This window comes from Marmota monax, unplaced genomic scaffold (assembly GCF_021218885.2).
Source record: "Marmota monax isolate L192 unplaced genomic scaffold, Marmota_monax_Labrador192_F-V1.1 WCK01_AAM20220418_F8-fsc00155, whole genome shotgun sequence".
Lineage (NCBI taxonomy): Eukaryota > Metazoa > Chordata > Mammalia > Rodentia > Sciuridae > Marmota > Marmota monax.
This window is the reverse complement of record NW_026694554.1, coordinates 4,039,382-4,061,232: the sequence shown is the minus strand read 5'-3', so window position 1 is coordinate 4,061,232 and position 21,851 is coordinate 4,039,382. Positions and strand designations below refer to the sequence as shown.

The window sequence follows — 21,851 nt, the reverse complement described above, 5'->3', positions numbered from 1 at the left end:
TCAAATTGAGAATATTTGGTAAATATTTATTGAATAAACAAACTGATTTATTTTATTACCCCCTCCCAGATTTATCAAGATTCTTTTGAACAACGATTTTTGGAAGAAACTAATCGGCTCTATGCAGCTGAAGGCCAAAAGTTGATGCAAGAAAGAGAGGTATTTTAAAATCATGATTAATAAAACTACTGCCTCTTACAATATATCTTACTTTGTACAACAAACTTCCCTTTGCATTTATCTTCCCAACATTATAATGCTCTTCTCTCACTTAGGTGCTCCTTTCTTTTCTTTCTTCTTAAAGGCCAGAATTCGGGATCATAAACTCTACCTATAATTTTACATATGATTCAACCCTGTCACATTTGACAGGGCTGCTCCCAGGATCTTTTGGACTTGACATTTTCTGAATGATTTATGGGGAGGAAAGCAATAATATAAAAAAAACTATCTTTGTAGGTTCCTGAATATCTTCATCATGTTAACAAACGTCTAGAAGAAGAAGCAGACAGACTTATTACTTACTTAGATCAGACTACCCAGTAAGTATTACATGCCTAATAGTCTTAAACTGTTGTTAAATCACTTAAGGCACTTTAGGCATGTTAGTAACTATTTTCAGGTATGATTTAGACTTTTAACAGTTGATTTCATAATGCAGACCTCAAGTTATTATTTTCCCTACCTAATTACATTTAGTCAAGAATTTGGTTATTGGTTTGGTGTGTGTGTTTAGGATGTAATTTTAAAATAGTATTAGAGGCTGATGTGATCTTTAGGCTGATTAAAAGTCACTGGGTGTTCGTAGAAGAAACTGTTTTTGTACTTTCCTAAATATTACCAATCAAGTGGTTCCTATAAGCAGCATAGATGACTTCTCTACCTTCCTAATAAAAGCAGAGAAACTTTGGAAAAGGCTAGCCACAGCAAGACCATTGGAGATATTTCACTTCATTACATAACTCAAATTCTGAAACAGTTTTTCCTTTTTTAGGCATAGAGTAACTCTACGTGCTCTTAAATTTATACATGGAATCAAAGTATGGAAATTAACATAAAATGAGACTATTTGATTTTTTTCCCCAGAAGACTGTTTACAGTTTTAGAACAGTCAACTGTCAATAATTCTAACTCTTTTTTCCTTGTAGGAAGTCATTAATTGCTACTGTAGAAAAACAGCTTCTAGGTGAACACTTAACAGCTATTCTTCAAAAAGGTAATTGATAATTTATAAATAAGATAACTTTAAAATTGGTAATGGAAAACTAATAGGGATTTTTTTTTTAAATTCCATTTTTAAAGCTTGATAGCATGTCCTGTATTTCTAAGGATGAAAACAATCCTTTCTCCCTACCCATCATAGTAGGCTTTCTTTTTTTTTTTTTTTTTTTTTTTAATTTTTTATTGTGGGTTGTTCAAAACATTACAAATTTCTTGACATATCATATTCCACACTTTGATTCTAGTGGGTTATGAACTCCCACCTTCACCCCATACACAGATTGCAGATTCACATCAGTTACACATCCATTGATTTACAAATTGCCATACTAGTGTCTGTTGTGCTCCGCTGCCTTTCCCATCCTCCACCATCCCCCCTCCCCACCTCTCCCCTCCCCTCCCCTCCTCTCTCTCTACCCCCTCCACTGTATAACCCTGAGGGTCTCCTTCCATTACCGTGCAATTTACCTTCTCTCTCCCTTTCCCTCCCACCTCTCATCCCTGTTAAATGTTAATCTTCTTCTCCTGTTCTTCGTCCCTACTCTGTTCTTAGTTACTTTCCTTATATCAAAGAAGACATTTGGCATTTGTTTTTTAGGGATTGGCTAGCTTCACTTAGCATAATCTGCTCTAATGCCATCCATTTCCCTGTAAATTCTATGATTTTGTCATTTTTTAATGCAGAGTAATACTCCATTGTGTATAAATGCCACATTTTTTTTATCTATTCGTCTATTGAAGGGCATCTAGGTTGGTTCCACAGTCTTGCTATTGTGAACTGTGCTGCTATGAACATCGATGTAGCAGTGTCCCTGTAGCATGCTCTTTTTAGGTCTTTAGGGAATAGACCAAGAAGGGGAATAGCTGGGTCAAATGGTGGCTCCATTCCCAGCTTTCCAAGAAATCTCCATACTGCTTTCCAAATTGGCTGCACCAATCTGCAGTCCCACCAGCAATGTACAAGTGTACCCTTTTCCCCACATCCTCGCCAGCACTTGTTGTTGTTTGACTTCCTAATGGCTGCCAATCTTACTGGAGTGAGATGGTATCTTAGGGTGGTTTTGATTTGCATTTCTCTGACAGCTAGAGATGTTGAGCATTTTTTCATGTACTTGTTGATTGACTGTATGTCCTCCTCTGTGAAGTGTCTGTTCAGGTCCTTGGCCCATTTGTTGATTGGGTTGTTTGTTCTCTTATTGTCTAATTTTTTGAGTTCTTTGTATACTCTGGATATTAGGGCTCTATCTGAAGTGTGAGGAGTAAAGATTTGTTCCCAGGATGTAGGCTCCCTATTTACCTCTCTTATTGTTTCTTTTGCTGAGAAAAAACTTCTTAGTTTGAGTAAGTCCCATTTGTTGATTCTAGTTATTAACTTTTGTGCTATGGGTGTCCTATTGAGGAATTTGGAGCCCGACCCCACCGACTGTAGATCGTAGCCAACTTTTTCTTCTATCAGACGGCGCGTCTCTGATTTGATATCAAGTTCCTTGATCCATTTTGAATTCACTTTTGTGCATGGCGAGAGAAAGGGATTCAGTTTCATTTTGTTGCATATGGATTTCCAGTTTTCCCAGCACCATTTGTTGAAGATGCTATCCTTCCTCCATTGCATGCTTTTAGCCCCTTTATCAAATATAAGATAGTTGTAGTTTTGTGGATTGGTTTCTGTGTCCTCTATTCTGTACCACATAGTAGGCTTTCTAGAGGTGCCAGATCCCTTAAAAGTAAAGGAACAGAGAAGAATGGTACATAAACACCAGTAAAGAAACAGTGAGGCAGGTAGCCATATAGGTTGGTGGTAGTGCACTCGCCCAACATGTATGAGGCCCTGGGTTCAGTCTCCAGTGCCACATAAAAAAAAGTGAGAATTTTAAATTCTTAATAGGTAAGACTACAGTAAGGAAAGACATTCTTTCAGCACTAAAATAGTTTTGTTACTGATGTACATAGTAGGTAAAATCAAGCACTTCTAATCCTAGATGATCTTATAGAGTATACCCTGAATTTTAGTTTGATAATGCCACAATGAGTAGGCAAAAATTTTTTCTTTTGTATAAAATGGGTACTTTAAAAATTTTAATGCAGGTTATTTTATCTCATTCTGAAAAATCAAATAATTAGAACCACATTTAAACCTATCTATGCTTCCTTTTGATTTGTCATAGGTATATTCATAGTTGTACCAGATATAATATGGCTATTGCATATATGAAGAATTTATAATATATATTTATGTATTATAAATATGTAAAAGTAGGTTTTTATAAATTGGTTTATCTATCTAATCTATCATGTAAGTGGTAAACCAATATACACTCAACTTTTTTTGTAGTGACCCTATATTTAGTTTTCACCCAGAAAGGTTGGTTGTAGTTGGGCATAGTAGCCCACACCTATAGTTCTGACTACTGAAGAGGCTGAGACTGGAGGATCACAAGTTCAAGGCCAGCCTTGGCAATTAGTGAGACCTTCTCTCAAAAATAAAAAGGGCCAGGGATTAGCCAGGTACAGTGGTACATGCCTGTTACCCCGGCAGCTCAGGAGGCTGAGGCAGGAGGATAGCAAGTTCAAAGCCAGCCTCAGCAAAAGTGTGGCGCTAAGCAACTTAGTGAAACCCTGTCTGTAATAAAATTCAAAATAGGGCTAGGGATATGGCTCAGTGGTGGGGTGCCCCTGCGTTCAATTCCTGATACCCAAAGGGGGGGTAGGGCGCAAGGTTGTAGCTCAGTGGTAGAGCTCTTACCTAACGTGAGGCCCTGGGCCCTGGGTTCAGTCCACAATACTGAAAAAGAAAGAAGGAAAGAAAGAAAAGTTATTGTCTATTTGGGTTTAATTCAAAGGAAATCTTTGTATTGCAACTCACAGACTAGTCATAGTTTAAACCAGCATCATAGTAATATTAACTTAAATGTTCATCAAAATATCTGACAATTTGTTTACTTTATTGTGTGCTGTATTTTAATGCCAATGTTTAAAATTTCAGGTTTAAATAATCTTCTTGATGAAAACCGAATTCAAGATTTATCTCTCCTGTATCAACTCTTTAGCAGAGTTCGAGGTGGCGTTCAGGTGCTCTTGCAACAATGGATTGAATATATCAAGGTATTAACAATTTATTTACCTGTGATTTTTCACTCATGATTTATAATCTACATACCCAGAGTGAGTTTCAGTAAGCATTTGTTTGTTAGATACACATTTTTTTCAAATAAGGGAATTTTGAATTTTTTTTTTTAGGAAAATGTAATGAGGACTAGGGATATAGTTCAGTTTGTCAAGTGTTGCCTAACAAGCACAGGGTCCTGGATTCAATCCCCAGTACCAACACTCTCCCTCAAACAAAAAAGAAAAATGCAATGAATGAAGGTTTGAGAAGTCAGCCTGAGAATGATAGCTGTGTGGCACATCAGCAGTAAAACTTGGTATCGGATGTGATTTATAGCTCCAGTACTTAAAGCAGTGAATGTTTAGGTTAGGGAGAGAATTTTCTTTGAACCCAAAATTTCATTCTTTCCTTTTACAGTAAAGCAAAATTTCCATTTAGAAAAGATTCAAAGCTAGCTTCTTTAAAGATCCTGAAGCGTAACACATTATTAAGATACTGTATAACCAGCCGGGTGTGGGCACATACCTATCATCCCAATGGCTCAGAAGGCTGAGGCAGGAGGATCCTAAATTCAAATCTAGCCTCAGCAACAGCAAGGTGCTAAGCAACTCAGTGAGACCCTGTCTCTAAATAAAATACAAAATAGGGCTAGGGATGTGGCTCAGTGGTTGAGTGCATCTGGGTTCAATCCCCAGTAATCCTCCCCTCAAAAGATATTATGTAATCAATAGCCATTCCTTATTATTTTTGTGATTATAGATTAATGGTATCAGTTTGAATATTTTATCACATTATGTTTTCTTTTTCTCGCTTCAGAAAAGCTCTTTTTTTTTGTACCAGGTATTGAGCTCAGGGGCACTCAACCACTGCGCCACATCCCCAGCCCTATTTTGTATTTTATTTAGAGACAGGGTCTCACTGAGTTGCTTAACACCTCACTATGTTGCTGAGGCTGAGTTTGAATTCACAACCCTCCTGACTCAGCCTCATGAGCCACTGGGATTACAGGTGTATGCCACCACACATGGCTAAAAAAGCTTTATTATTTTTTTTAGCATCTTTAATTAAATACATGTACCAACTTAGAATATTATTTGGGGATTTTTTTTGTGTGTGTGAATAATCAATTCCAGTAAAAATGGCAATTTTTGTTTTTAGGCATTTGGGAGCACTATTGTTATTAATCCTGAAAAAGATAAAACTATGGTTCAAGAATTGCTAGATTTTAAAGATAAGGTTGACCATATAATTGATATCTGCTTTCTGAAGAATGAAAAATTTATCAATGCCATGAAAGAAGCTTTTGAAACATTCATTAACAAAAGACCAAATAAACCTGCTGAACTTATAGGTATGTTTCCAATCCTTTTCCCAATTATTTGATGTTCTTTTGTATTCATGAACTCTCAATCTGAAATTTTGACAAGGTTGTATTATACCAACACCTCATTTATTTGTGATTGCTTAGCTGATAATACCAAGTCTAAAAAGTGTTATCTAAGTACCTGGATGTAAGGAAATAGAGTCCTTCGAGCTAAGTAATGTCTTAAAGCCCATTTGTAAGACAAAACTTTGGACCCCATTTCTTTTTATTGATAACAAACTTGATTATCTGTTTTCCATGCTTATAGTGTCTTAGAAATGGGGCAGGGTGCTATTTCTAGAGGCCCAAAGTTAGGGCTGCAGGAAAGATATACCTGAAATTAGTTGCCAGTGAAAAAGGTAAAAGTCTAGAATGAAAATAAACCTAATAATCTGGGCCCATTTTTTGTACAGGTCTGGTATATACTGCAGTGCTTCTCAGGTCATCCCACTCATGTACCTATTAATGTCAGAGGAGGAGTAATACCCTAAGAAGGTCTAGGGTCCTCTGCCAAAAGGATGGAATTTGCTGAAGTCTATTTTTGTTCATCTTTAAAAGTTTTACAAATTTTTCCTTCTTTGTAGTGTATTTGGTTTATTGTAATAGCAAGTAAGTTTTAAGAATGCTTATCATCAGTGCAAAATGGAAACTCACAAAGATGTTCTATTTTTTTTTTTTTTTTTTTTTGGTAATTTCAGTTACCCCACACATGGCTTTATGCAGCCTCCTCCACAGGGTATTCATATCTCATTTTAATAAACATCATTATAGTAGGAAATACACTCAATCTGGAATCAGATGACTTGGGTTTGAGTTCAGGTTCTAGTGTTTAATAGCTCTGTGTCATTTAACAGGTTACTCAATCTCTGACATGGGAGACCTTTTAAAAATGCATCTCAGAAACACTCTAAAACTTGGTGTATCATACGCCTTTTTGTGTATGTATAGTACCCAATACTTTATGGATACCCATGGCCATTAAACAACAAACTCTTCCTCCTTCTTTTTAGCTAAGTATGTAGATTCAAAGCTTCGTGCAGGAAACAAAGAAGCTACAGATGAAGAACTTGAGAAAATGTTGGATAAAATTATGATCATATTTAGATTTATCTATGGTAAGTATAACTGTTTTAATATTTTTTTTTAAAATAATGCATTCAGAAACTAGCAAGTATAAAACCTGGAGGTACTATTTGGAAATTAGAGGGTGAATAATGTATTTTATTCTTTTTTTTTTTTTAATGTAGATTTTTTTTTTAAAGAGAGAGTGAGAGACAGAGAGAGAGAGAATTTTTTAACAATTATTTTTTTAGTTTTTTGGTGGGCACAACATCTTTGTTTGTATGTGGTGCTGAGGATCGAACCCGGGTCGCATGCATGCCAGGCGAGCGCGCTACCGCTTGAGCCACATCCCCAGCCCCTATTTTATTCTTTATATTTAATTCATTAGGGATACTTGAGAAATGTTATTTGTCTTAGGCTTTGACTTTTCTGCTATTAAAAGCCTGGATTTTTGCTACTTGTTTTAACCTCTTGAATTTTGTTGTTAAAGCTACCCATCAACTAAAGTTTTTCTTAAGTTAATGCAATTTCAATTCTTAAAGAACTTTTTAAATGTCTGTCAGAGAAATTAACTTCCAATGTTCTTGCATTTAACAAACTTGGATAAAATATATGAAATAAAATAACCTGGAATATTGCTGTTATTGATTAAGAAATTCAAAGCCATTTGTCAGAACTTTAGTTAGAATATTATGAGTGTTGTATTTTTTATTTAATATAGGGAAGGATGTTTTTGAAGCCTTCTATAAGAAGGATTTAGCCAAGCGCCTATTAGTTGGAAAGAGTGCATCTGTAGATGCTGAAAAATCAATGCTGTCCAAACTTAAACATGGTATGTTTTCCATTCTCTCTATTTCTTCTCTTTAATTTCTAAGGGGAAATGTTAGCTTAATTTTTACCCTTGATTGATTGCCTTCTTTTTTTTTTTTTTTGGTCAATCATGTATGTGTGGTGAAGACAAATTAAGTAAGCTCATGAGTTTTCCATCCTTATGTACATGTCCACTGCTATTGCATTTTTTAAAAAATAAAGCATTATTCTTGTTTTTAAAAAAGTCCCCATGTATCTTATATATAAATAATAGGGTTAGTACAGTTTTTAAGAGTTTGACACTGAATTAGTGGGGCATACACTTTGGTTAAGGATTTCTTTTTATTCTTATGAATAGCTATAGATTATATTTCAAGCTAAATTTTTGTTTTTCACTTAAATTCTTTGTTTTTATTGCCTTAAAATATTATAAATGTACAAACATCTTTAATAGAATGTGGAGCTGCTTTTACCAGCAAACTTGAAGGAATGTTTAAAGATATGGAACTTTCTAAAGACATCATGATTCAGTTCAAACAGGTAAAAGTGAGTTAAACTCTTACTTTATTCCTCAAACTTGAATACGATGTAGTTATTTCCTTGTGGCAGTTTGTACTAAAGGGAATAAATAGAAACAAATTTCTTATAAGTACTTCATAGAAACTTAAATGATATTCTCAGTAGAGGGAAAAAAGATCACCAATGAAATGTAAGTATATTTGACCTACTTTAGGATTTATTCTTAATAAATGCCCAAGATAACATAAAAATAGAAATAAAATGTGTTGAACTGAGTCAGCACAAGAAAAGTTGTGGTTAGTCAGTGGAAACGGGGCTTTCCCAAGCATCTAATCGCTTCATGATTTTCCTGTTCAGAACTCACAGTGGGGCTGGGGGAAGAGGTGATAAGGTGGTTGTATAAAACTTTTGGGGACCTTAACAATGAAAAGCTAGATCTATAGTCTTGAAGATGTAGGTTGAAAGTATTTTTAAATATTTAATAACATAGTCTGGCATAGTAGTGCATACCTATAGTACCAGCCATTGGAGGGTGAGGCGGGAAGCTTACTCAAACCCAGGAATTGGAGACCATCCTGGGTAACATAGCAAGACCCCATCTCAACAACAGCATAGGTGATGACAAGTTAGATTTGCTTCTCTTAGGGTTTTAGTAATAACTTATTTACCATTATATTGATAAAGGTGGAAATGAAAGCGAAAGATCAGGGATAATAGAATCTGTATCCTGTAATAGCTACAAAGTAGGGTTTATCTGCTTTGCCCTTTCCCCCCTCTTCTTCCTTTCTAACTTCAGGTCATCCCCTGCAAAAAGGCAGTGGAGCAAGTGAAAAACCGGAGACTTGGGCTGGCTGGTGGGGTGAGGAATGGGGGTTGCTACAAGGTGTTCCAAACCACATAGGGGTCTCCAAAGGTGGGGACTGCTGGTGGTATTGGGGGAAAGAAAGGAGAAGAGATTCTAAGCCCAGCTTTATGTAAAAAATTATTTGAGTTAATAATGCCTAAAACAATGGTCTTGGATTCTTGTATGCCACTGTGTCGAGATATTAACTTATGCACCTTTCCAGTGCATTTTATGTAGGCTTCATTTAAAGTTCTCTTAATAGCTGCCTTTTATTTTCAGAATGGTCAATATTTGCATGTATATTTGTAATGAGGAACTTCTTAAATGAGTCATTATTGTGACATAAAATGTATGTACTTGTATTTTAAGATCTCAGTGTATGTGTTGATCTTATTATAGTATATGCAGAATCAGAATGTACCTGGGAATATTGAATTAACTGTGAATATCCTGACGATGGGTTATTGGCCAACATATGTGCCTATGGAAGTCCATTTGCCACCGGAGGTAAGATTTACTGTTTATGACCTGAGTTTAGGCACAGTAATCATGATACTTTTGTTTGTTATTTTAAAGTAGATGCTTTGTAGGGGCTGGGGTTGTGGCTCAGTGGTAGAGTGCTCGCCTAGCACGTGTGAGGCCATGGGTTCGATCCTCAGCACCACATAAAAGTAAATAAACAAAATAAATGTATAAAAAATAAATATAAATAAAGTAGATGCTTTGTAAAAGCCTATGTCAGTAAACACACCAACAACAAATGCCAAGTCTTTTAATATTCTTGTATATCTATTTCAAAATCTAGTTTAGCACTTAGCTAATGATGTTGGGTTTCCAGATTGAGGGCTAATTGCCTTGACTCTATCATTTCCCCAGATTATATCCCTCACTTCCTAGCTGTCAAAAAATCTTGTCCAGGGGCTGGGGTATAGCTCAGTTGGTAGAGTGCTTGTCTCACAAGCACAAATCCCTAGGTTCAGTCCCCAGCACCACACAAAAAAAGAAAAATTCTTGTCCATTTTTCACCTGCAGGCAGGATTACTGAATTGATGGCTGCTTGAGTAAATCCATCCTAACTCCTGGGAAAAATGTCTAACTCAGGAATGAAACCTAGAAGACGGGTTAAAGCTAGAAAGGGAGATATTAAGAATTCTCCATAGAGATAATTATGGAAGAGAGTAGATTTCCCTCAGTAACAGGGAGAATATGGAGAAGAGGAAAAAAGTGTAGAGGCAGAGCTTTAGAAAAAGCTTTAGAAAAGACTTAACATTTGGCAGATGGTAGGAAGAGGTAAGAAAGAAAACCTATGTCAGTAAACACACTTGGCATTTGTTGTTGGTGTGTTACTGACATAAGCTTTTAAGAGCAGAAGCAACAGTGGTAAAGGAACCAGCATAGTGTGGAGACACAAAGCTACTGGTGATAAATGTATCATAAGAGTGGATGATTAAATGGTACAGAGAGATCAAAGAGTAAGAAGGCTGGCAAGTGCATTAGATCTGGTGGTTGGGAGATAATTACTGTACATCAAAGTGATTGGTAGACCTACTGGATATAGTGTTTAAAACTTCAGAAATTCTTACATATGAGGTAAGTATAAAGAGTGATGAATGTGGTATTAGGTACAGAGCTTAAATGAAGCCTTATTTTATTTACTTTAGATGGTAAAACTTCAGGAAATTTTCAAGACATTTTACCTAGGCAAACATAGTGGCAGGAAACTTCAGTGGCAATCAACCCTAGGACACTGTGTGCTAAAAGCAGAATTTAAAGAGGTAAGTACATGTTCCCAAAACTTAAGTTTTCATTTTTATCTTCAGTATGGAGGTCATCCTTCTTCTAGTATTGTTTTATAAAGGCATCCTAGTCATCTGCTTGACAGCAGTTATTACTACGGTTGTGTGTATATTTTAAGATTGTGATCTTTTTCACAATTGATTTGGTCCTTCTTCAAAATCAAAAACAATAATTTTCCCCCCACCCTTTCCCATCTGTGGATGAAGAATTCACATTGTGACTTCTTGACTGAAATCTTCCTGTTGGCCAGAGCTAAGAATAGAATAGGAGTTTAGGGGAACAGTTCATGTATCTAAATTTCAAAAAACTTGCTGGGCGGGGTGGCACACGTGGATCATGAGTTCAAAGCCAGCCTCAGCAAAAGCAAGGTGCTAAGCAACTTAGTGAGACCCTGTCTCTAAATAAAATTCAAAAAAGGGCTAGTGATATGGTTCAGTGGTCGAATGCCCCTGAGTTCAATCCCTGGTACCAAAAAAAAAAAAAAAATATATATATATATATATATATATATATATATATCTCCAAATTAATCCGAATCAAACAAGTCAAAAAATGCATTTGATATAGTGATTTGTTACTGCTTGTGATGAATGTCTGTAAGGACAAATGGGCTGAGTTACTAGAATAACAAAGTAATGAAAATTATTTTAATTATAAGGTTTAAACTGTTAAGAGATTAACTAATCCTTCCCCTTATTTTAGGAAGGATCATACCTAAACCCTACACTGAACATACTGTATTACCACCTCAAGTGGTTTTTCTGAATAATGTTAATCCATTTCTAAACCCACTAATTGAAAAATGCTTTTCCTATGAGAGATTTTTAGTTTGATTAATATTTTATGTTGTTTTTTTTTTAATTTTGGTTAAACATTGCTGTTTTTCCAACAGGGTAAAAAAGAACTCCAGGTCTCTCTTTTTCAAACACTGGTGCTGCTAATGTTTAATGAGGGAGAGGAGTTCAGTTTAGAAGAGATCAAGCAAGCTACCGGGATAGGTTTGTATTGAACCAGTTGTTTAGCAAGCATTATTAGGTATCCACAATGTGCACACAACTACATTAAAGTCTGGAGGATACAAAGGAATAATCTCTCTCTTCCATACTCTTAATGTAACCATGGAGAAAGAGAGAAAAGACATTTGAAATAAATAAACGAAGCCCAGCATGGTGGCTCATGCCTATAATCCCATTGGCTTGGAGGCTGAAGCAGGAGCCTCAGGAGTTCAAAGCCAGCCTCAGCAAAAGTGAGGCACTAGCTAAGCAACTCAGTGAAACCCTGTTTCTAAATAAAAAACAAAATAGGGCTGGGGATGTGGCTCAGTGGTCAAGTAACCCTGAGTTCAATCCCCACTACCACTCACCCCAAAATCAAACAAACAAAAACAAGAGATAACTTGAGACTGGCACGGTTGGGAAAGCCCTCATGAAGGAAGTAGAACTTGAGCTGGACTTTTAAGTTTTGGTCAGTGAGAAGGCATATGAGGCAAGGGGAAATTGTGTGAAAAAACTTGGTACTTAGGAGTGGGGACAACATGGCAGGAATCATGAAGAGTTTAATTGTAGCATAGAATAGTGAGCTACAAAATTCAATTGGTAAGATAAGGCCTGGTAAATCTAACAAATGAAATGTACATTATAGGGTCTCATGTGGGATGTAATAGAAGTAACTTACTTGGATAACTTACCTGGAATCAGTAGACAGGGGAACTTGGAGGATGAAGATATTTTAATCTAGAAGCTATTGTGATAATTCAGGCATAAAATACTAAGGGGCTTTGACTAGAATGAGGCCAGTGAGAAGAGGCATCTCAAAGGAAGCAGCTGTTACATGCATGGAGGAATGAAGAAAAAGAGTTAAAAGATGATTTCAGAGTTTTTCATCATAGTATATTGGTAGTTAGTATATTAGTGGTATCACCACTAACAGTTGGAAAGAGAATGCAGTTTTATGGGGAAAGAAGGATGTACTGGAGTTATGATAGTCAGACAGCCTGGAGAAGGTGTCCTTTAAACGCAGGACTGGAGAGAAGTCAAATGTCATTTCAGATTTGGTTATAGTTATCTACATGGAATGATAATTAACACCTGTAGACGATGACCAGGAAAAATACTATTAGATAAGACATGGACAAAGTATTTGGTGACCTTGGGTGGGGGGAGAAGTTTGAATAGAGGGATGGATGGAAGGGATGGAAGCTAGATTGAGCTTGAATGTACATGAGGTTCATGCTGATGAGCTGATAACAGATAACTAAATTACTGTTTCTTTAGAGGATGGAGAGTTAAGGAGAACACTGCAATCATTAGCCTGTGGCAAAGCTAGAGTTCTGGCAAAAAATCCAAAGGGCAAAGATATCGAAGATGGTGACAAGTTCATTTGTAATGATGATTTCAAACACAAACTTTTCAGGATAAAGATCAATCAAATCCAGATGAAAGAAACGGTAAATCTTTTGCTTTCCTTTCTCCTAGTCTTAATACATAAGAATTCTATATGTTCATAGTAGAAATTTACAAACATTGTATACCTTAATGCATTCTCTGTGCCAATATCTAATCTTCCATATTTGATTTTGGGTTTTCTTTTTGTCCGGGAGTATTCATGATTGGGTTGATAGCCAATGTAGTTTTATATCCTGCTTATTTCACTTAATTTTCAACCTTGAGAACTTTTAAAAATATTTTTAGCAGTAGATGGACATAACTTTTATTTATTTTTCTATGTGGTGCTGAGGATCAAACCCAGTGCCTCCCATGTGCTAGGCAAGCATGCTACCACTGAGCCACAAGCCCAGCCCCAACCTCGAGAATTTTTCTATGCTTATAAATATCTTCAAAAGTGACAAGTGACTGCATAATATTTTTTTTACATTGCCATTATAATTTGTTGATTCTTTGGCACTGAAATTCATGACTTTTTTTATGTGGGGGTTGAGGGGGTCTCACTGTGTTGCCCAGTCTGGTCTCAAAATCCAAATTCATAACTTTTTAGTATTATAAATAAATCTGCAAGAAATGTCCTTGTACCTAAAGCTTAATCTCTCTGATCTTTCCCTTATGATAAATTCATGGAAGTCAATTTTTTTGGGTCAAACAATGTGAACATTTTAACCATCTTAGCAAATAATGCTATATTCCCCACTATTAAGTATAACTATAATATGCTAATAAAAACATAAAAAATAATGCCGTATTGTGTTCTGTAAATTCTAGACCAATTTATTCTCTGCCCAGCAGCATAAGTGCCTGTCTTACTGTGCCTTCACTAGCACTAAAGATTATATTTTCTTTCTTTTTTTCATTCTTTCTTTATATGTGGTGCTGAGTATCAAACCCAGCACCTCGCACATGCTACGCAAGTACAACCCCAGCTCAAGATTATATTTTCTTTTTAAAATCTTTGCCAACTTGCTTGTTGAAGAATTTTAATGATTTAATTAATTATTTCTTTGATTAACAGTGAAGTTAGATATTTTATTTTTGCCATTTGAATTGTAAGATATTTTATTAAGGAAACCAACCACAACATCCTGAACAGGTTGGCTTCAGTTCCAACCAGGTATAATGCAATACTGGGGGAAAAGTTTTAATGTGAGACCAGGGTCAGTATCCTCAAACAAATTCCTTTTTTACACATACATCAAAGCACGATGTTAATGTAAAAGATTACCTTGTCCTGGGGCTGGGGATGTAGCTCAGTGGCAGAGCACTTACCTAGCATGTGTGAGACAGTGGGTTCAATCCTCAGCACCACATAAAAATAAGTAAAGGTATTGTGTCCATTTGCAACTACAAAAAAATGTTTAAAGAAAAAGATTACCTTGTCCTTCCTTCCAAACCATTTATGCTGTACCAGAAATTAAACTGATGCAAAAAATTCAAATCATTCTTTCATTTTAGGTACTAAAGGTTAACATTTTTACTTTAGTATCTGGATTGGCAAACTGACTCCTAAACACCTAAATTTGTGTAAATCTTGAAGGAATGTAAGCCCTAATGGAATGTATTTGAAGTTTATATATTACCAAATGAAAATTACTTGTCAAAGACTGACTTATTTTTCTTCAGTCAGAAACTGTTATACAGCTGTTTTTATACAGAAATCTGGTGAACAAGCTCTTGTACTGGTACTCATAAGTTTATCAGGAAGAGAACAGTAAAAGAAAATGGTAGCTGATAGAGCATGCTAATAATCCCACCTACTTGGAAGGCTGAGGCAGTAGAAAAGAATAATATGTTAAAATCTGCATCAGCCCTCTGTACTTCCAGAAAATCAGTTCAAAGACAGTGTTATTCTATTAACTGGTATTGGCTTTACTCCATTAGTACAAGGCAATATAATTAAAATAGGGAGGAGTTATGTGAGTTTTTTCTGTCTTTTCTGTGTTCATAATCACTGGGATTATCACTTACTTAGATAATTCAGTACATGTAAAACCAGAAGAATGTCGTGTCCCTAATTTGCAATTTTTGTGAGTCATCAAGTTTCATTTCAGGTACAATTCTTTCTTAAGTTTAGCTTTTTTGTTTTTTTTAGGTTGAGGAGCAAGCAAGCACTACAGAAAGAGTATTTCAAGATAGACAGTATCAAATTGATGCTGCAATTGTTCGGATTATGAAGATGAGGAAGACACTTAGTCACAATCTCCTTGTTTCTGAAGTGTACAACCAGTTAAAATTTCCAGTTAAGGTAGGTACTTACATGTTTTCATATTAAGCTTGCTATAAATAAAAGAATATGTTGAATTTTTGAACACTAATCTTACAAACTCAGATTAAGGCCTTAAGACCATTTAGAGAAACAAGTTTTAATTTCCTGTGCTTATGCATATGATTAAAAAGAAGACTTTGTTGGCATATGTGGGAGGCTATGAAAAAAAGGGAGCAACAATTTATAGAAGCCCCTATACCTGAAAGTTTAATGGCTAACTGAATTATTGACATTCTCAAGTTTATTCAGTGTATTTCTTTTGAACTTCTTTTCTCCTTGAAATACCATGGTGCCAGGCGTGGTGTTGCACATATGTAATCCCAGTGGCTCAGGTACTGAGGCAGGAGGATTACAAGTTAAAATCTAGCCTCAGCAAAAGCGAGGTGCTAAGCAACTCAGTGAGACCCTGTCTCTAAATAAAATACAAAATAGGGCTGGGGATGTGGCTCAGTGGTTGAGTGCCTCTGAGTTCAATTCCCAGTACCCCCCGCCCAAAAGAAAAAGAAACACCTTGGTATTTGGCAGGTTTGATTATTTTTTAGGTTGCATTAAGTCTTACATTTAGTTAGCTTATATAAATGTTTATTACAAACTGTACAGGGGATAGCATATAGTTCATTGGTAGAGCACTTGCCTACCACATGCAAGCAAGGTCCCTGGGTTCAATTCCAAGCACCAAACAAACAAAAAAAGCCAAAACAAACAAACTTATGTACAGATAACTAGTTATCATTAAGTGACTTTTTCATATTTCACATTTTTATTAACATGTATTAGTTATACATATTAATGGATTTCAGTGTAGCTGTACCATTCATGCATACAGCATGCACTGATCAAATCTAACCTCCTTTTAGTGTCTTATAAAAATTCTAGCTAGCTGGGCATGGTGACACATGGTTGTAAATCCCTGATACTCAGGAGGCTGAGGCAGAAGGATTCCTCAGCAAGTTACTGAGACCATATTTCAAAATAAAAAAAGGTCAATGATGTAGTTCAGTGGTAAAGTACCCCTAGGTTCAATCCTCAATACTTCCCCCAAAAAAAGAAAAAGAAAAGTCTGGCTGTAGTTCTGGTAAACTGAAATTGGCAATTAAATGTATATGTTTTCATGTAAACACCCAGTAGTAAAGATGCTTAGACATTATGATATTCTGAACTATTATCTTAAGTTTTAGAAGATTCCTAAACACTTAGTATAGTTTGGATAGACTCCTGGATGTTGGAGTTCTTAAGAGCTTTGGACTTTGATAAATCACTTGAGCTTGTTTCTTTTTATAAAATGGAAGTAATAATTGTATTTATCCCGTAGGATTATTGTGAGGCTTAAAGGAGATCATGAATATAAAAACAAATTTAGTGTTGGATTTGGCATATAATAAGCACTCAATAGCTATTGATTCTAATAAGATAGGCTTTTTCTCTTCTCCAAACCTGATACTGCCTCATTATCATACTCCACCCTCATGCTCTGCCTAATAGTCATTTCATCTCCAGCCAGAGAGAGATCACTGCTAGGAAGGTAGAAGTGTCATTATAATGTGGCAGTAGTCTAGGTGTCTCATCACAGTTAACAGAAAAATCTCTTGATATTCAAACCTTGGGATTACTAGATGGAATTTTTAAAAATATTTTGAGAGTTTTTCATTTTTTTTTTTTTTGTTTTGTTTTGGTGGTACTAGGGATTGAACACAAGGCTTCATGCATGCTACACAAGCACTCTACCATTGAGCTATATCCCTAGCCCTTGTTTTGTTCTGGAGACAGGGTCTCATTGTGTTGCCCAAGCTGACCTTGAACTTCTAGGCCCAAGGGATTCTGCTGCCTCAGTCTCCTGAGTAGCTGGGGCTACAGGTGTGAGATACCCTGCATGGCTTTCTCGTCTTTATCCAGTGTTCATGGTCTGAAAAATTCCCTTATTAGCAAGCAAGATTATAAAGTTAGCCCTCCATCTATGGGCTCTACATCTGTGGATTCAACCAATTGACAATATTATTATTATTATTATTATTTGTACCAGGGATTGTACCCAGGGGTACTTAACCACTGAGCCACATCCCCAGCCCTTTTTATTTTTTATTTTCAAACAGGGTCTTTCTAAGTTGTTTAGGAACTTGCTAAGATGCTGAAGCTGGCTTTGAACTTGAGATCCTTTTGCCTCAGCTTCCTGAACCATTGGGATTATAGGCGTGTGCCACCATGCCAAGCTTGAAAAATATTCTTTAAAAAATTACATTAGCTGGGTGCAATGGTCCCTGCCTGTATACTAGCTTCAGGAGGATGAGATAGGAGGAGCCCTTGAGGCCATCCTGGGTAACACAATGAGGCAGGCCCCCATCTCTAAAATAAGCAGAATTGTATCTGTACTGAACATAAACAGATTTCTTCTTGTCATTATTCTCTAAACAGTACATGAACTGTATAATGTAATGACTATTGGCATAGTATTTGCATTGTATTAGGTACTGTAGATAAACTAGAGATGATTTAAAATATACAGGAGCTGAGTATGGTGCACACCTGTAATCCCCAGTGGCTCAGAAGACTGAGGCAAGAGGATGGCAAGTTCAGGGCCAGCTGCAACAATTTAGCTAAAATAGAAATTTAAAGGGCTAGGGGCTAGGGATGATATAGCTCAATGGTAGAGCACTACTGGGTTTTGCCGCAGTCTGGCTGGGCACAATTCAGGAGCCACTTGTCAAAAGAAACGAACTTTATTTTTAGAACCACACACCAAACCACACAGCTCCTCAGGAAAAACCTTCAGAGCCCAACTGCCACCACCGGCTTCTCACAAGCCTCTCAACCTCCCCCACTCCTCCTGCTCTTGAGGCTGATTGGCTGTGTCATGGGCGGAGCCAAAAAAAAGTCCCCCAATGAGCAGCTCCGTGGTCTGAAAGGGCAGGGAAACAGCCCAATGAGCATCACCACAGAGGAGCCAATCAATTGGCAGCTAGAAGTTGCTGGGGCCACTGTGAGCCAATCATCAGCTGGCAGCTGGAAGTTTGCTAGGGCCCCTTGGGCTGTGGCTCTCAACAGGGTTTGTTTCCCAGTACCACAAAAAATATACAAACATACACAAGTATGTGCATACGTTGTATACAAATACTGCAGCATGTTTTATAAGAATTTGAGCACTGGCAGATTTTGGTGTTTGGGGGTCCTGAAATCAATCTCCCACACATAATAAGGGACAATTTAGTATTCTTTTTGTAGGCTAGATACACAAGACATTAGTATAATTTTGTCATCTCAAGATGACAGTCAGCCATGAACACAAGCTGTATAAACTTTCTTGATAATATTTTTGTTGTTGTTATTATAATGCTGGAGATTAAACCCAGGGACACTTTACCACTGAGTGAAATCCTCAGCCCTTTTTATTTTGAGACAGAGTCTTGTGAAGTTCTTAGGCCTCACTAAGTTGCTGAGGCTGGCTTTGAATATGCCAACCTCCTGCCTCAGCCTTCCAAGTTGCTGGGATTATAGGGATGTGCCACTGTATCCAGCTTTCTTGATTTTTTAAAAAAAATATTTAATGTTGTAGTTGGACACAATACCTTTATTTTATTTTTATGTGGTGCTGAGGATTAAACCCAGGGCCTCGCACATGCTAGACGAGTGCTCTACTGCTGAGCCACAACTCCAGCCCCCCCCCCCCCCCGCCAGCTTTCTTGATTTTTAAACCACAAGTTAAGATTCTAACTGAGTAGAACAAATTTTAAAAAGTATCAAAAAAATTAAGATTCTGAAATCCAAATCAAGTATAGGAGTTGATAGTTAAATTAATTACATTAAACCTGAAATACACATGTGAATGATGATACTTCGTTTATTGAGCCATTTGATATAGTATTCTTTTAAATAGTGATTTCCCCTATCCATTTTAAAATTTAATTTATATTAATGAAAACTAACTTGAAGACCTAGCTTTTATCCAAAATAAAGGTGTATTTATCTTTTCAAACTACATTGCTTAGAGCTAAGTAGTATTTTTATAAACTCTAATGTGTTCCTCATGGGAAGTTATGAGAAGTTTGGTTTTGTATTTAATTGTGCAGAGGGTAGTTGCTTTAGGGAAGATCTCTTTAAAATAGAAAAGTGTTGGTGGGTTGGGGTTGTGGCTCAGTGGTAGAGTGCTCACCTAGCACGTGTGAGGCCCTGGGTTCGATTCTCAGCACCACATAAAAATAAACAAAATAAAGATGTTGTGTACAATTAAAAAATAAACATTTTTAAAAACAGAAAAATGCTAGAAAATATTGTATAATGATATGGGTGTGATGATTTAAAAGGGCTGGGGATGTAACTTAATGGTAGAGTACCCCATCAGTGTTCTGTCCCCAGTAGGTCACCCCACCACCACCACCAAAGAAAAATATTAAGGGATTTATGTAAATAAAAACCTAAACGTAAGTAAATTCAATATATGAAATCTGTTATACAAAATAGTTCTCTCTTTTTTTTTTTTTAAAGAGAGAGGAGAGAGAGAGACAGAGAATTGTTTTTTTAATATTTATTTTTTTAGTTTTTGGCAGACACAACGTCTTTGTTTGTATGTGGTGCTGAGGATCGAACCCGGGCCGCACGCATGCCAGGCGAGCGTGCTACCACTTGAGCCACATCCCCAGCCCCAATAGTTCTCTTTTTAATGGGGTATTGCTAAGTGGGCTTTTGCTAATGATTATTAGCTTTGCATTTAAAATTTGCCTTCTCTTACAGCCTGCTGATCTTAAGAAGAGAATAGAATCCTTAATTGACCGGGACTACATGGAAAGAGATAAAGAAAACCCAAACCAGTACAACTATATTGCATAGAATGTTGACCTTGGTGTCATATGCAGTAGACAGTGGATAAACTAACTTGTTGATCCTATATTATTTGACTTCTTTTATACTACCGATGACCAAATGAAGCATTGTAATGGAAATAGTTGAGTGGACTTTTTCTCAGTGGTTAACATGCCCATTTTAAAGAGTAATACTTACCTTAAGAAGAATGTTGTTGAACTCTTTGCATGTTATTTAGTATGATGTGCAGAAAACTCTTAAGAAAGTACCCGGTCTTCGTGATTCCTCTTTGGAACTGGGGAAGAGGTCCCTATGGCTATTATAAAGGGCGGGGGGTTCTTATACACCATTATGAAGCAAAAGGTTTATTTGCTTAAATTCTCATTTAAAGATACTTAAACTGCATGCAAACTTTATTTACTGTACAGAGTTCTGGATGTATTTATCAAATAGAAAAACCACCCTGGACTTGGTTGTTCACCTGTTTTGTGATTTCCCTTGAAAAGAAAAATAAGTTGTCATAGCTATTGATATTTTACTAGGTAATGTTCTGTTACACTGAAGAGGATATTTTAAAAAAAGCTTATTTGGAAACAAGTTTTCAAGTAGGGTAACAGTTGCTTACATAGTATCTTGTATATTCACATCCTAAAATTTTCCATTTATGAGTATTGGATGTGTATATATGGCTTAGCCCCGAGTTTACTGTGCTGATTAACAGGTACTTATAAAATAGCTAAAATTAAAAGATTGCTGATCAGTCATATTAGAGGAACATCAGAGGAAAGAAAAATCCAACTCTTTCTTCATGTTAAAAGTGCATACAATATAAAAATTGCAAAAGAGACCAAAATCAACATGTTCTGTAAATTATTACAGGAGTGAAAATTCATCAGCTAGTTTTCAACTTGATTTAGACTTTAAATGTTTTTGGACAGTTCTGTCTTTATCTTGGACCAATTGTAGATTGTTACAGGCTTTCTAGGATTTAGCATTCCAATTTTCTCTACCAAAGTGTGGATTTTTTTTGAAGCATCCCAGTTCTTCTCTTTGATAAATGAGCCTTTTAAACCATTTTGCTAACATCTTAAAACCCTAGATATAAAGGTCTTCCCTCATTTTCCCCACACAACCCCTATTTGGAATCAATTTCAAGTTCTGTATTCCTTTCAAAGTTGCTTGAAGTTAAAGAGTTCTCATAGCCACTGGACACCTTTTCAGGGAATGTCTCAAGACTGTTCACACATAGTATTGTTCTTCAATTGATAATGTGAGTAAAAGGCTTCATTACCATCAGTGGGATTTTGTTTTGTCTCCTCGTTTGTTTTTTCCTTGAAGGGAATCAGTTATGGAAGATGCAGAAAGTTGTGTTTTTTTGTTTGTTTTTTTTTTTAATTAGAACTTCTTTAATGCTTTTTGCAACAGCATATTTCCTTCCTGTTTGGAGCCATTAGGAAAGAAGCCTAGTTCCTAACCTTCAATTGAGGAGACTTGGGACTCTTCTGTCTACTATTGATTATTTTATTGAGTTCTCAAAGACCTGTGGCCAGCTATATATATATATTTTTTAAGTTGCCTCTTTTTTCTCTAATTGCGTCAACTTGCACACTGTTGTCTAACTGCAT

The 21,851-nt window shown here is 36.3% G+C and overlaps 1 protein-coding gene across 2 annotated transcripts in view; it reads left to right on the top strand.

Moving 5' to 3' along the window:
* Positions 1 to 21,528, top strand: part of Cul4b (cullin 4B) — a 45,674-nt gene extending 24,146 nt beyond the window's left edge. Inside the window, exons 8-21 of one of the 2 annotated variants that reach the window (XM_046420928.1) lie at positions 70 to 159; positions 460 to 542; positions 1,149 to 1,216; positions 4,205 to 4,323; positions 5,486 to 5,678; positions 6,701 to 6,805; positions 7,474 to 7,584; positions 8,017 to 8,102; positions 9,325 to 9,432; positions 10,587 to 10,700; positions 11,615 to 11,720; positions 12,996 to 13,168; positions 15,262 to 15,414; positions 20,158 to 21,528. In XM_046420928.1, coding sequence (XP_046276884.1) covers positions 70 to 159; positions 460 to 542; positions 1,149 to 1,216; positions 4,205 to 4,323; positions 5,486 to 5,678; positions 6,701 to 6,805; positions 7,474 to 7,584; positions 8,017 to 8,102; positions 9,325 to 9,432; positions 10,587 to 10,700; positions 11,615 to 11,720; positions 12,996 to 13,168; positions 15,262 to 15,414; positions 20,158 to 20,253 — 1,605 coding nt within the window. In that variant the 3' untranslated portion in view covers positions 20,254 to 21,528. Of the gene's footprint in view, positions 1 to 69; positions 160 to 459; positions 543 to 1,148; positions 1,217 to 4,204; positions 4,324 to 5,485; positions 5,679 to 6,700; positions 6,806 to 7,473; positions 7,585 to 8,016; positions 8,109 to 9,324; positions 9,433 to 10,586; positions 10,701 to 11,614; positions 11,721 to 12,995; positions 13,169 to 15,261; positions 15,415 to 20,157 lie in introns of both variants that reach the window. The other variant, XM_046420927.1, reaches the window with a different exon arrangement.
* Positions 21,529 to 21,851: the final 323 nt, after the last annotated feature.